At 41.7% G+C, this 13,320-nt stretch overlaps 1 protein-coding gene across 1 annotated transcript in view; it reads right to left on the reverse strand.

Moving 5' to 3' along the window:
• Positions 1-8,898, reverse strand: part of NOSTRIN (nitric oxide synthase trafficking) — a 60,974-nt gene extending 52,076 nt beyond the window's left edge. Inside the window, exons 1-2 of the mRNA XM_032408674.1 lie at positions 8,853-8,898; positions 7,158-7,362 (exon numbers count right to left, since the gene is read on the reverse strand). Of these exons, the coding sequence (XP_032264565.1) occupies positions 7,158-7,184 (27 nt within the window). The 5' untranslated portion in view covers positions 7,185-7,362; positions 8,853-8,898. The remainder of the gene's footprint in view (positions 1-7,157; positions 7,363-8,852) is intronic.
• Positions 8,899-13,320: the final 4,422 nt, after the last annotated feature.

The raw sequence follows: 13,320 nt of genomic DNA on the forward strand, positions 1-13,320 counted from the left end.
AAAGAAAGAAAGAAAGAAAGAAAGAAAGAAAGAAAGAAAGAAAGAAAAAAAGAAACGATGGCTGATGCCATAAGGTGATCTTGAGGATGACACCATGTGCTAAAATGGTAGAGCAGAAAGAGAAAAAGAGCCTGGGTCCCCGAAGGCCCTGGGGGCCACCACACATGCCCTCAGCTCTCTACTTTTGGACTTACTTTCTGTGTGAGAGAAATACAATAATAGGGGTTTTTAAAAGCCACTCATTTTAAAATGTGCAGCTGAGGGCACCTGAGTGGCTCAGTCGTTAAGCGTCTGCCTTCAGCTCAGGTCATGATCCCAGGGTCCTGGGATGGAGTCTCACATTGGAGCCTGCTTCTCCCTCTGCCTCTCTCTCTCTCTCTCTGTCGCTCATGAATAAATAAATAAAATCTTAAAAAAAATAAAATGTGCAGCTGAACATAGTTCTAACTCATATACAGTCTCTTAACTTTTTATTTTAAATTATGAAACATTTTTAGGTTTCATAAAATAATAATGATACAGATAATAATAATGATACCCATTATGAACTCACTTCCTAAGTTATAGAGATATTTAACACTTTGCTTCTGCTTTCTCTTTAACCAACTGTTTTTTCCTTTTCATAATTTCTTTGGCTATACTTGGACATTTATTCTTCCATATGAAGATTTATCTAATTACATTTTTTTTAATCCCTGTTGGGATCCTAATTGGAATTGTATTACATATATATCAATTTGGGGAAATTGACTTTTTTATGGTATTTAGACTTCCCATCCAAGGACATAGTAAGTCTTTTCATGTGTTCATCTTATTTTATGTTCAATAAAATTTTATGATTTTCTTTATAAGTCTTATAGCTTTCCTATTTGATTTATTTAGAAATACCTCACAGTATTAAACTGTGAGTTTTTTTATGTAATGTCCTATCTGCTTCGCTCTCCAGCCCACAGCAAAGCAGAAACAAAGACCCAACAAAAACACCAGGGGGCCATGTGCAAGAGAGAAAGATTCCAGTGCATGCTTGCGGGGTGAGTTCTCCTGCTCTGAAACACTATGGGGCCGGGGCTGGGAGAAGACAAAGCAGAGACATGGATTAGAGGATTTTGGAGGCTTCAGACCGGGAGTGAGAAGAACCATCAGCAGAACCAGGAGTGTAGGGAAGGGACTGTGAGCTGAGCTGTCCTAGGGGATGGGCCCACACTAGCCCCATCACCTGAGGAGTCTGCGTCCAACAGTCCTGGGAGAGAACAGGGTTCCTCAGACCCCACGCGTGAGGATGGGGGCTTGGAGGAGAAATCTTGCCCCTAACCAAGGTGGAAATGAGAAGAACCAGTAGAGAATTTTTCTATTTATCAGGCCATCAAACCTCTCCAAGACATGTTTTTAAAATACTATCTCCAGGGGACTAGTTCTAGGAGGCCAGACAGCCCTGAAAGTTTCTAAGCCATTGATTCAAAACTCAGTTGTTCTGGGGGGAGTTGGAGATCCTGTGAGAAAGTGGGGAGTCTCTGTCTTTCCCCAGTCATTCAAACTCAACTGTTTAAAGCAAATCACAGCTTATGCTTCAGTTGATCCTGGGCCTGCCGGTTTTAGATTTTAGAAGATGATTTCCTGTTATTTAACAGACTGGTACTTCCTAATGCTTTCATATCATGGCACACCTAAGAAATGATATTTGGGGGCACCTGGGTGGCTCAGTCTGTTAAGCATCTGACTCTTGGTTTTGGCTCAGGTCATGATCTCGGGGTCCTGGGATCGAGCCCTGCATTGGGCTCAGCATGGAGTCTGCTTAAGACTCTCTCTTCCTCTCCCTCTGCCCCTCCCCCCTGTGCTCTCTCTCTCTCTCTCAAATAAATAAATCCTCAAAAAAATAATAAATTAAATAATAAAAAAATGATATTTGTACTGGGACAGTGTGTGGTAAATGGACAAACTTGTTCAAGGCAGAAGAAACTGGCCTGGGAGCTCTTCCAAGCCCCCCCCCCCCCCCGCCAACCCAGCCACATCCTACCAATTTGAAGATTGCCAAGATTCGTGTCTCAGGTACACCTATAACCCATTCACCAAATTCCAGGATGCCCAGGCACACGCTAGTCCAGAAGCTTCTCAGTACATTATGTTGTTGTTAAGTTCATAATCAGATGACAGCAGGATGTTCTTATTAGAGCAATGGAGAGAATCTTTATCTTTGACCCCATATGCAATATACCAGACACTCCCCAACAAACCCTGATCTCTCCTGAGATAAAGGTGACATAGATAAATAAAAGAGCTGCTAAGAATACTTCCATTAGTGCAGCATAAGCCCTTCTTTAGAAACAGTGATTCTGTACCTTTCATCATGTGCCATCTACTCAGACTTAAAGACAAAATCTGTGAAAAGCAGACTTGCATAAATATCAAAGCAGAACCCAGGACCATCTTGTCCTGTGTGTATGAGATCAGAAAATCTTGGAACATGTGTACTTTAAGGTAAAATCTCTTGACCTTGGTCTTGGCTCTCCCTTTGCTATCTCACCTCTCCTTCCCAACCCACTCTCTTCCACCAGAGAGGCCACTGAAGGGATTCCATGGAGCACAGCTTGAAAACCACTAAAGTCTAATCCCTTTATTTTATCGGTAAGCACCAAAGAGCTGAGAATAACTTCATTAGTTAAGGGCAGAACCGTGATTAGAAATATTAGGGGAGCCAATCAATTAGAGAAGCCATCAGAAATAAATATATTTATAAATAGCTGATCAGTATAATTGCACTAAGTTTACATGGAGTAATAGTTACCTTTAAGTATTATGATCAGTACAAATGGCTTCCTAATGTCATCAACCAGCACAAGAAGTGTTTTCTTTAGTCAAAATCATATGGAAGGTAAATCTTTGGTGTTCTTTCCCCACCCATTGAATTTTCAAATACCCCACCCCTACCAAATATTCATTCCACGAAGAAAAGACCATACTATTGATCTTCCATATCCATAGGAATTTTTTTTAATATGCTGTCTCTCCCTGGGGTTATTAATTAATTGGAAAAAGGTTATGTATTTTTTCCCTGATAAAGGGAGTTCAGGCAAGTGGTGGAATATTTGGGACATTTCTGAGCCCCTAAAAAAACTCTTCACCAAGAAAACTGGTACACACAGGCATTTCCCATTCAGTCTTTAAAAAAATATTTCTGCCCAGAATTTGTAAACAAATTCTTTTGTATAAATGTTGTTATCACCAAAATGGAGCAATCAAAGTAATGGGCACATGGAATAATTAGATAACTTCTAAATAATATAAAATGCACTGTATTAACCCTGGACTAACTGTTTTTTCTGATTTTCCACAATTTGAATGATTAAGGTTAAATTCAGTTATTCCCAAAAAGTCCATTTCTATTCTAAATGGCAGTATGGAAAGTTTTTGGACAGTGATATCCTCATAGTATTAAATAAACCATGATATTCCACTTATATTTAATCAAATAAGCTTTTGTCTGATGCCTTTCATATGACAGGCACTGTGCTACTGATTTCATGTGAATCTTGATTCATGGGGGATAATATTTCAAACCATTGCTCCTTTAACTAAGGGATTATCTAGGTAAGATCTGGAATCCCCACAGCAAACCATCATAAGTTATGAGATATAGAACATTAAAGAACATAGTCTATTCCATCCTCTCCTCTTCTTACTTTACAAGAGGAAACAGGCCCATGAGATGTGGATGGCATATCACACTATCTCAGGGATGCTGTGGGCCACAGGACATCTATGTGGTCGGACCCAATCTGCCTCCTTATCTCTGCAAAGAACCCAAATCCCTCAGAAGCCATGGACCATTGTAACGTTATCTTCTATCTTAATGCAACTGAGCATCCCATGGCCCAGGCTGAGCCACTGAGATGGGAAGCCCAGATTGGCACGTGAGCCAGGTTAAAGGAGCCGTCCCACAGCCTGCCTGGTACTGCTTCCCTAGCTGATGATGTTAAGGGAAGGGACAGACTGTGTGGAGCCCAAAATGCCTGCTTTGACAGGTCTCTACCTGGATACCGTACGAGTGAGTAAAAACATAAATTTGGTTACAGCTTGTTATTTGCCCATGATTTCTGTGGCATTATTTCATAGGAAGGTGCTGCTTTTGAAGAAAAATGACTAGATTATTTCATTTGGAGATAATTTGATTCCTTTCTATTTCCTTGCACCTGGATTTGAAAATTATTTCGCTTGGCATTTTTTTTTTCTTTTTCTTTTTTTTTGTAGGTATAGAAGCTAAACTCAGAGGCATCAAGACATTAAGGCTCAGAGCCAATTCTGTTCCTTTTCAAAAACAGAACTTTAAAAATCTTCCTCAAATAACTTCTGACACTCTTAAGATTAGTTAAAAGCCTACACAACATTTAGGCAATATTTGTGCTACCCTGGTGACTAATAATTTGAGCATAGACACTGACCAGGCTGTTTGATGTTGAATAGCCCAGCTATTAGCCTATCTTGGTCACTGGAGCATGAACTTAAAAAGAGATTTTAAAATATTTTTTTGTATTATGGTTCCTTTGGCTGTGTTGTGAAATCTATATTTTACTCAGAATTTTTAAATGCATTAGATAAAATAACATAGGATTGCAAAAGAAACATTATATTGATATATATTTATTAAAACATTTAAAAATTATATGTGTGCTTTTAAATTAACATACTAAATAACAAGTCTTAAGAATAACTCAAATTTCTAAATCACACGGAATGTAAACAATATTTTTTAGATAATTGCAACCACTATAATATTATATAAAAATGTCTGTGATTTTTTTTTGGTTACAAATCACAGACACTGTGGTAGTACTGAAGTTTGTTGCTTATATTCAGAATTGAAATAAATTCTGAAGGTTTTTTTTTTAATTTGAGAGAGAGAGAGAGAGAAAGTACGCATGAGCATGAGGCAGGGGCATGAGGGGGGCTACTGAGTAGGCAGCCTGACACCCAGCACGGGGCTCGATCCCAGGACCCCGGGATCATGACCTGAGCCGAAGGCAGACGCTTAACAGACTGAGTCACCCAGGCACCTCTGAAGTAAATTCTAAATTTCAGTTAGAAATTAGTAGAAACCAAGAGGCACATTTTTCCCATTGAATTTCATGTAACCATTGATTTTCATACATGGATCCACTGGGGCAGACCAGCTTAAACACTGTAGGTAAGCTAAGGCTTTATGAATTAATTGTGTTCCATGCAACCCTAAGGACAGAATGAGACATTTTGCAGGTGGTTAAACTTTGGGTTCTGTTTGGTTTCCTCACAAAGCCATGCCCGTGTTTCAGGAAGCATTCATCGGCAGTCCATTCCTTTGTTTTATTCTGCCGCCCAACTGCAGCTTCATCTTCACACATTATTCCCCAAGCACAAACTAGAACTGTGCCAGGAAATCAACGTGAACCCTTGAAAATGAAACAATTGCAAATAAATAAAGATTCCATGACTTTAGAGGATTTGGGAAACCTGGCTGAAGGGATATCCGCCTCCTCTTGACTCCCAGACTACTTTTGATGGCACCTGGCCCAGAGAGATAACCTTCCGGTTGTGGACAAGGTTGGGAGCCCCTGGGGATGTAGCTCAGCTGAGGGAAAATAACCCCTCAGCACGTTAAGGAGGGAGCATGAGGCTGACCCACACATGTGGTGACAGGTTCTCTTGGGGGCTGCTTAGAAGGAAACATGTCTCCCAGATCCTGATTTGAAGGCAGCCTTTGAAAAGGACATTAGGCGATTAGTGTTCGTGTTATTGTTGCGTTAAATTAACTTGGTCCCAGTTTCTCTCTCTTCTATCTCCTCTTCACGTGGTCGTGACTTTCTTCTTTGGTGACTGTTAATGTCAAGTTTTTGCCTCCACTTACCCCATCCCTGTCTCACTCAAATACTCCTATGCAAAAACGTCATCAGAGTATCAGTGGGAAGAAAGGAGAGGGGTTAACATTTGGTTAGGGGGCAAATGCAGAGAGAGAAAAATAAACAGCAAATACATGAACAAAAAATTATCTGTGCTTACTAATAGAGAGAAGATTGGGATGGAGGAAATTAAAGGGGAGAATTTTCCATCTTAGAATCTATATACAACTATATTGTTGGAATTCGTTTTTACATTAGACACATATTTACTTTTGTATTTAAAAAAGTAAAAGTAGACAGAACCTGCTATTACATGGTCATTATTAATATTATTAGCCATTACGACTTCATCTCATTAAGCCCATCTGATTCATGAACTCGTTTTGTGGGATCGCGTTTACAGCTCCATCTTCTCTAAACCTGTGCTTTGTCCATTGTATAAACACAAATGAAACCAGTAATTCTCTGTTGCTCTTCTTCTTTATGGGCTTTATTGCAGCCCTCATTTATCTGCTTCTCCACAGTTTGTAATTGTTGGGTTTTTTTTGATAAAATACTTGAGGGATGAATGCAACACCTTGCTTCTGATGTCACCGATCTTAGTTTTTTGCCACCCTTTATTGAGCTAACACCCTGATGATTCTTGATTATTTTACGTCCAGAGTATATACGCCCCTACACGCCTTATTTTAATTGCTCCTTATTTCCTAAATTTCATCTCTACTATTGCTGTCAACAACCTCACACCATCTTTGGACTTTTGACCCATCTTCTTTTTTTGAGAACACTCCCAGGACTAAACAAACATGTTGGTAGGCCTGTGTGAGAGCCACGGGAGGCTGGGCAGGGTGGGGGGCCCGTCCTTCCACTTACAGGCCTTACAATTCTGGACTTTACATGATATGGGGAAATATGCCAAAATCTTCCGCCCTAACTTCATTCTCAGAGGCTCAAATTGGCTGCGGATTCTGAGTGTTTGTGCAGCCACTCTACACACCACGTTGGCACCGTTGGTGTAGCTCTTAAGAATGTTTTCCAAACAGCCACCATCTGCAAGCAAATATGATGCTATCTATACCCCCTTGAAGTTTTTCCAACAATATGAGAATAAAAGATGACAATTAACCTGCTCTGTCATTTGCTAGAAAGGGTCGTTTTAAATCGAACCAAAGAAAAGCCACAAGACTTTTGTATCACGGCCAATATCTAAACATATTTGTCTTCCGAACGTCTCAAATTTCTTAAGTTAAAACCCATTAGTATATAAACTCACCACACCGAGCTACTCACCGAGCAATCTGTCAGTGGGTCCCTCATTTGGAGTTGTTTTCCTTCTGTCCTCTTACCTACGCTCCAGCATTCAGCATTCAAGAAGCTACCATCAAGGCTGGGCGTGCTCTGGACTTCCTGTCTTCAAAGGGCCTCGAGTACGTCAGTCCTGGTCAAACATCCCATGGAGGAAGTCCCAGCCCGGCACTTTCAGCCCGTTTGTTTCCTGAAAAAGCAAAGAGCTGCTCTGGGTCGAGAGAGCTGGACTGAGCTGTTAAGAATGACTTCTGTGAATAGTTAGAAGGCAGAATACTGAGTCCTAAAATGCCCGACCTTGCGAGAAGGCCCAGAAGCCGTCAAGTGTCCCAGTAATTTGGGTGTTCAAGGTCAATACGGAGGATGCATAGTCTCCTGGCCTGCGGTATTTATCACATTTTAAAATGTTCTTTATTTTATGCCGTTTTGGCATGTTGGGGCCTTTCAGACCTGGGGAGGACTGCCCCTCCTAGGGTTAGCTAATTCTTGGAGATAGCAAACAACTTGCCTGTGAGCGTGACTTTGATATGCAAACTGACCAGTCCTGAGCTCAGAACCCCAACCACCTCTTTATCTAACACACACACCGAATCACTATTCCCCTGTCCCAAATCACCCCAGGGCCAAGTACCAAACAATTGGGACCACACCCACAGAACTATAACTATGCTGGGAAAATGTCTAGAAAAGTCTATCGGGGAGCAGGGCACACGTTAACCACATCACAGGGCCAAACTCAACTCAACTCTCACTCTCAGCCCAAGAGGCTAAACTATGAAGTTAAGAAGGATTTTCCTATGTTCACCCTCACTTTTTTGTTTATTATTACTCAAAAGGGTAAACAGAACTAGAAATCAACTATCAGCAACTTATCATTTATTGCTTTCTCTGCACCCAGTTGTCAATCCTTAGGTTTTCAGCTAATGGCCTGTTGCCTTGCGGTGGCCATTTGTGGGGCTGCGGGCAGCTTTGGTATGACTGGCAAGGCCCCAGTCTGAGAGGAGCTCCGTCAGGAGAGCCCGCTGGCACACTTCAGAGCCGCCCAGGGTGCTGCCCTGGTATTCATCTGCCCTAGGTATGCAGGGAAAAGTCCCTAGAAATAAGGAATGAAGAGGAAGGGGATACTGAGGGAAGAGAAGCTGCCTAGCAATCAGATGGAGAAGAGCAGTCCGTAGTCAGGGATCACCATACACACTTAACAGTGCTCTCCTCTCAGTATCTACCGAGGAACTTTATCACTGGAGGTTCCAACATTGAGCAGTAGCACCTAGGGGCTAAAATTAGATAAGGCAACTTGGCATTCTGAAAGAAGTGTAGAGACAGGTTATAAACTGAAGTTAATATGTCATTCGGATTCCCATTGGAGGGCTTCCCTGCCATCAGAGATTGTAGATCAACTGGGCTGGAGCCTTGGTTCAAGGGTCTGGGGCAGCTCAGCATCTTCCTTCTGATTCTGGAGCCTCTTGGTCTCATTTCAGCTCCAACTCACTTCAAAATGGGGAGATTGGCCTCCCTTGCTGGTTTGCACAAGAAATGCTATCACACCACACTTACTGGGATCTTTGTGGCCCTATTAAAGATTGGTAGGGTGTAGCTGCACCCATACTCCTCATGTGTGTCTCTCCCAGCAGGCTGACTAGCTTTCCCTTAGGCTTCCTGACATCTGCTGAACTAAAATACCCGCTTCTGGCTGCAGTATCCTTATCACAGACTGTTGTAAGGGCAGCAGGGTATCCAGGCTGAATCTGGACTGAGAATTAGAGTTTGGCTATTTGTTGAGCTTTTCAGAGGTGTTTGAATCTGAAAAACAAACAAACAAACAAACAAATATATATATATTGGAGATCAGAAAGAGGGTTGTATCAGTTATCCATTGTCAAAATGATGCTCAAACAGAAAACCCAGTGGCTTCAAATGGCACAGACCTTCTTTAGTTCACAAGTCTGTGGTTTAGCTGGGTGGTACTTCTGGTCTCCCTGGCATCCCTCATGTGAAAGCAGGTCATCTACACACACTGCTGACCTTGGCTGGGTTTGGTAGCACAGCTCTTCTGGATTCTGCTGGGCAGGTGGTTGGCTGTGGGCTGAGGTGATTTTTCTTTAGCCAGTAGTCGAACCTGGGCTGTTCACAGGGCCTGGTGAGGAGATGAGAGTAAGTAGAAGCACCCAAGGCCTCTTGAGGTGCAGGCTTGGAATTGACACACAATCGCATCAGCCATATTCGGCTGACCAAAGCCCAGTCACAGGCTAGCCCAGATTCATGGAGGTGGGGGAGATTCCACGCCTAGATACAGAAAAGGCAGGGATTTGGGATTAGTTTTATATTAAATTCACTACAGTGGTCAGGCAATATTTGTTCTTGAATGACTAAAAAGATAAAGCAGAAAAGACAATGGAGGGCATGGCTGATACTCTTCATCCTCTCCCTTTCCCCAATTCAGCCTCAGGGACATTTTTGGAACTCCAGCAGAGACTGAGTTTACGGGAGAGAAATAAAGAGTTAATTCTCTAACGACTCTCTAGACACAGAATTGAGAATCATTCTTCCTTCTAACCCAAAGAACGCAGCAAATCACACTTACCCTGGGGTGGCAGGTGGGGGAGGAGCAAGTAGCCAAGCAGGTTCTCTAGAGTGTCTCCAGCACCGGAGGCTGTGACTGGTGAGGCCCCTGGGGGTGAGTACATTTGTCCTTGCGCCTCTGAGAATCCCCTGTCCCCTGACTCCCAGAAATGGTCCAGGGCGACTGGGAGGAAGGGGCTGAGTTCCTGTGCGAGCATAAGGGAGAAGAGCCTTGTAGTTTTGGAATTAATATTATGGGGAAGAAAGAATTCCTGCCCCCTTCAAGGTCCTTCTAGCTGCACTGAATCAAATTGACATGAGACAAATTAACAGGAGAAAATCAAATTTAATACTAGCGTATGTACAGGAAACCTACATAGACGGGAAGTTCCAAAGACAGTCAGGCAAAATGAGGTATACATATCATTCTGAACTAAGGAGAAGGGGGTAAGGGGCTGGGTCTTCAAAGGGAAGGAATGCAATCTTCAGGAAGAATTAAAAAAGAGTAAATGTTTGGTAAATCAATGTTTGCTGGGCCACTCAGAAAAGGTGGGACAAAGAGAAGACTTTGAACAAACAGGACCTATTAGGTTCCTCCCTGTCTACCATCCCTACCATCCCTAATGTAGTTATCTATGGTGATAGCTCTCTTCCTGGAGCAACTCTTCTATCTAAATTCTTTTAGGCAATTGTGGGGGAAGGTAAAGAGCTTTTCCAGAATCTGCTGGATTTTGATTACTTTTTAACTCAAAATCATCTTCATATCAAGTGGCCCATCTTGGGGCGGCCTGTCCTTGGCTTCCATCGATATTAACATAACTCAGGTAAATGAGAACTATATAAAGTGAAGCATCTCACAGAAGGTACACTAAAATATTTGGTTCCCAAGACATCCTTTTGAGTTCTTTGTCCTCAGGTTTGTCTCTGGCTTACACACATTCTCTGGTTTCTTTCCAGCCCAGGCCTCCAGCTTGACTCATTGACTGACATCTCAGATGCCAATCTTCCTGCTTCTTTTCCCCGTCTATGCTTAGCATTCACATTCCTGGCGTGGCATCTCTGCAGAAAGAAAACTTGCAGTGGACTCCCTTGGGTCTAGTCTGGAAACCACTTCACTGTATTCCACTCAACCCATTTAGCGCTGCCTCCGAGAGGTGTTAACAACATAGTAACATTTGTTAAGTGCTTCTAAGCAGTTGTTGGGTATTGATAATTCAGAAAGAAACAGGAGCTCAAATGTAATAGAGGTTAAGGGCAATTCATAACTTGCCTTGGAAGTTTCTTTAGAAGCCAAAACATGTAAAAAATTGGAAATGGCACAAACATCCATCAAAAGGGACCTGTGCAGCCACTGTGGTAAACAGTACAGGGTTCCTCAAAAAACTAAAAGTAGAAATACCATATGATCCAGTTATTACTAGCTATTTACCCAAACCAAAACATTAATTCAAAAAGATATATGCACTCCTCTGCTTATTATAGCATTATTTACAATGGCCAAGATATGGAAGCAACCCGTGTCCATCAATAGATGAATGGATAAAGAAGATGTGGTGTGTATATATGTGCATACACACACACACACACACACACACACAGGAATATTATTCAGCCATAAAAAAGAATGATATCTTGCCATTTGCAATAATATGGATGGACCTAGAGGGTATATGCTAAATGAAATAAGTCAGACAGAGAAAGACAAATACTATATGATTTCACTTATATGTGGAATCTAAAAGACAAGATAAATGAATGAACAAACAAAAGGCAGAAGCAGACCCATAAATACAGAGAACAAACTGATGACTGCCAGAGGAGAGAAGGTAGGGAGATGGGCAAGGCGGGTGAAGGGGAGTGGGAGGTACAGGCTTCCAGTTATGGCATGAATAAGTCACAAAAATTAAAGGCACAGCACAGGGAATATCGTCAATAGTACTTAATAGCACTGTATGGTGACAGCTGACAGCTGCACTTGCGGGGAGCATGGCATATCATATAAACTTGTTGAATCACTATGTTGTACATCTGAAACTAACATAACACTGTGTGTCGACTATACTTCAAAAAAAATTAATTAAACAATATCACAACCCGGCTAAATACTTTATGGTAATATGAGCTCACAGTTAGAGGACTTAACCATCTGTCAGGCGCTATTCTAGCTGCTTTACAATACTAACTTATTTAATCACCATGACAAAAATTTGAGATCGACCTGTATTGTTTTCATCTTTCTACTACACATAGGGACACCGAGGCATAGATGTCACCAGCTAAACCCCAAGACCTGACCTTACTGCTCAGCCGCTTGTACCCACCCACCTTTGTCCCACAGTTTTCCTTAAACTCTTCTTTCCAGCTTATCTCTTAACTCAGGCAAAGGACCCTACAGGCATAACATCCCATAAGGGAAACTGAAACTACCTCTCAAGCAATAATGACTGTCCAGAGGAAGAGCTCTAGTGGCCCAGACCACCCGGATCAGTTGGAACTAAACCCCTGTTTCGCACCTGTGCAGCTGGACCATGGAGTGACCTCTGGGATGACCAACAGTTACCTTTATCTCATTATTACACTAAAATCTCTGCCCAAGGAGGAGCACAAGCCTCATTTATATAACATACAATGTTTCCTTAAGGCACATGCGCAACCTTATGCCTGCCTCTACATAGGAACCCATTCACTCTTGCTTGGGGAGTCATGGCTTTGGAATTATTCCCCATGATCTCCTTATTTGCTGCAAATAAAGTTTCCTTTGTGTCACAACTCACCTGGTGTAGTTTCTATCTATGACTCACCAAGGAGAGAACTCACTTTGGTTACAAGGGTGGTTAAATGACTTACCCAAGGTCATGCAGTTAGTAGTGGTATAGCTGGGATTCATCTGACTCTAACCCTTCTATGTTTAATTACTACACTATACTGCTGGTCAACCCAAACAACGGGATACAAAATATCCAAGAATTGAGGATAAAGTATAAAATATTTAGTTATATGTACTGACTTAGAAACGGGCTGCAAAAGAGTAAGTATGATTCTAGTTTGGTACATATATAAGAAAGATCTGGACACACATATACTAGACAGACAATAGCATATCCCCGGAAGTTGAGACTATGGAAGACTCCTACTTGGCATACATTTCTGGATAATATTCACATTTGAACCAAACATACATTGCTTCAGAAACAAAATAAGAAAGAACAACAGTTATGCTAACTTTAATTTTTAAAAAGGAAAAACTGATAAGTGAAATGATGTCAGCGAGCCTTGTTAGTTCATACCTCCAGACTTTGCACAACGCAGATTCCTTCTACCTTTATGTTGGCCTAGCTGACTTTGATTTCTCTCCAAAGCCCAGCTAGTGTCATTTTCCCCAGACACAATTCACTCTTGCCTTTGTATACCATTATCCATCGCACATATCTCTTTTGATTCATTTATCCCATTGTATTGGAATTATTACTTTAAAATGGTTTGCCTCCCACATTCCTCAGCCAGCTCTTTGTAACAAAGTGCCCGGAGCAAGGAAATGTTCAATAAATACTTGTTTTCCTTTCACTGGATTCCATACTGAGAAAGTGAC

Source organism: Phoca vitulina, unplaced genomic scaffold (assembly GCF_004348235.1).
Source record: "Phoca vitulina isolate PV1807 unplaced genomic scaffold, GSC_HSeal_1.0 scaffold1, whole genome shotgun sequence".
NCBI classification, from domain to species: domain Eukaryota; kingdom Metazoa; phylum Chordata; class Mammalia; order Carnivora; family Phocidae; genus Phoca; species Phoca vitulina.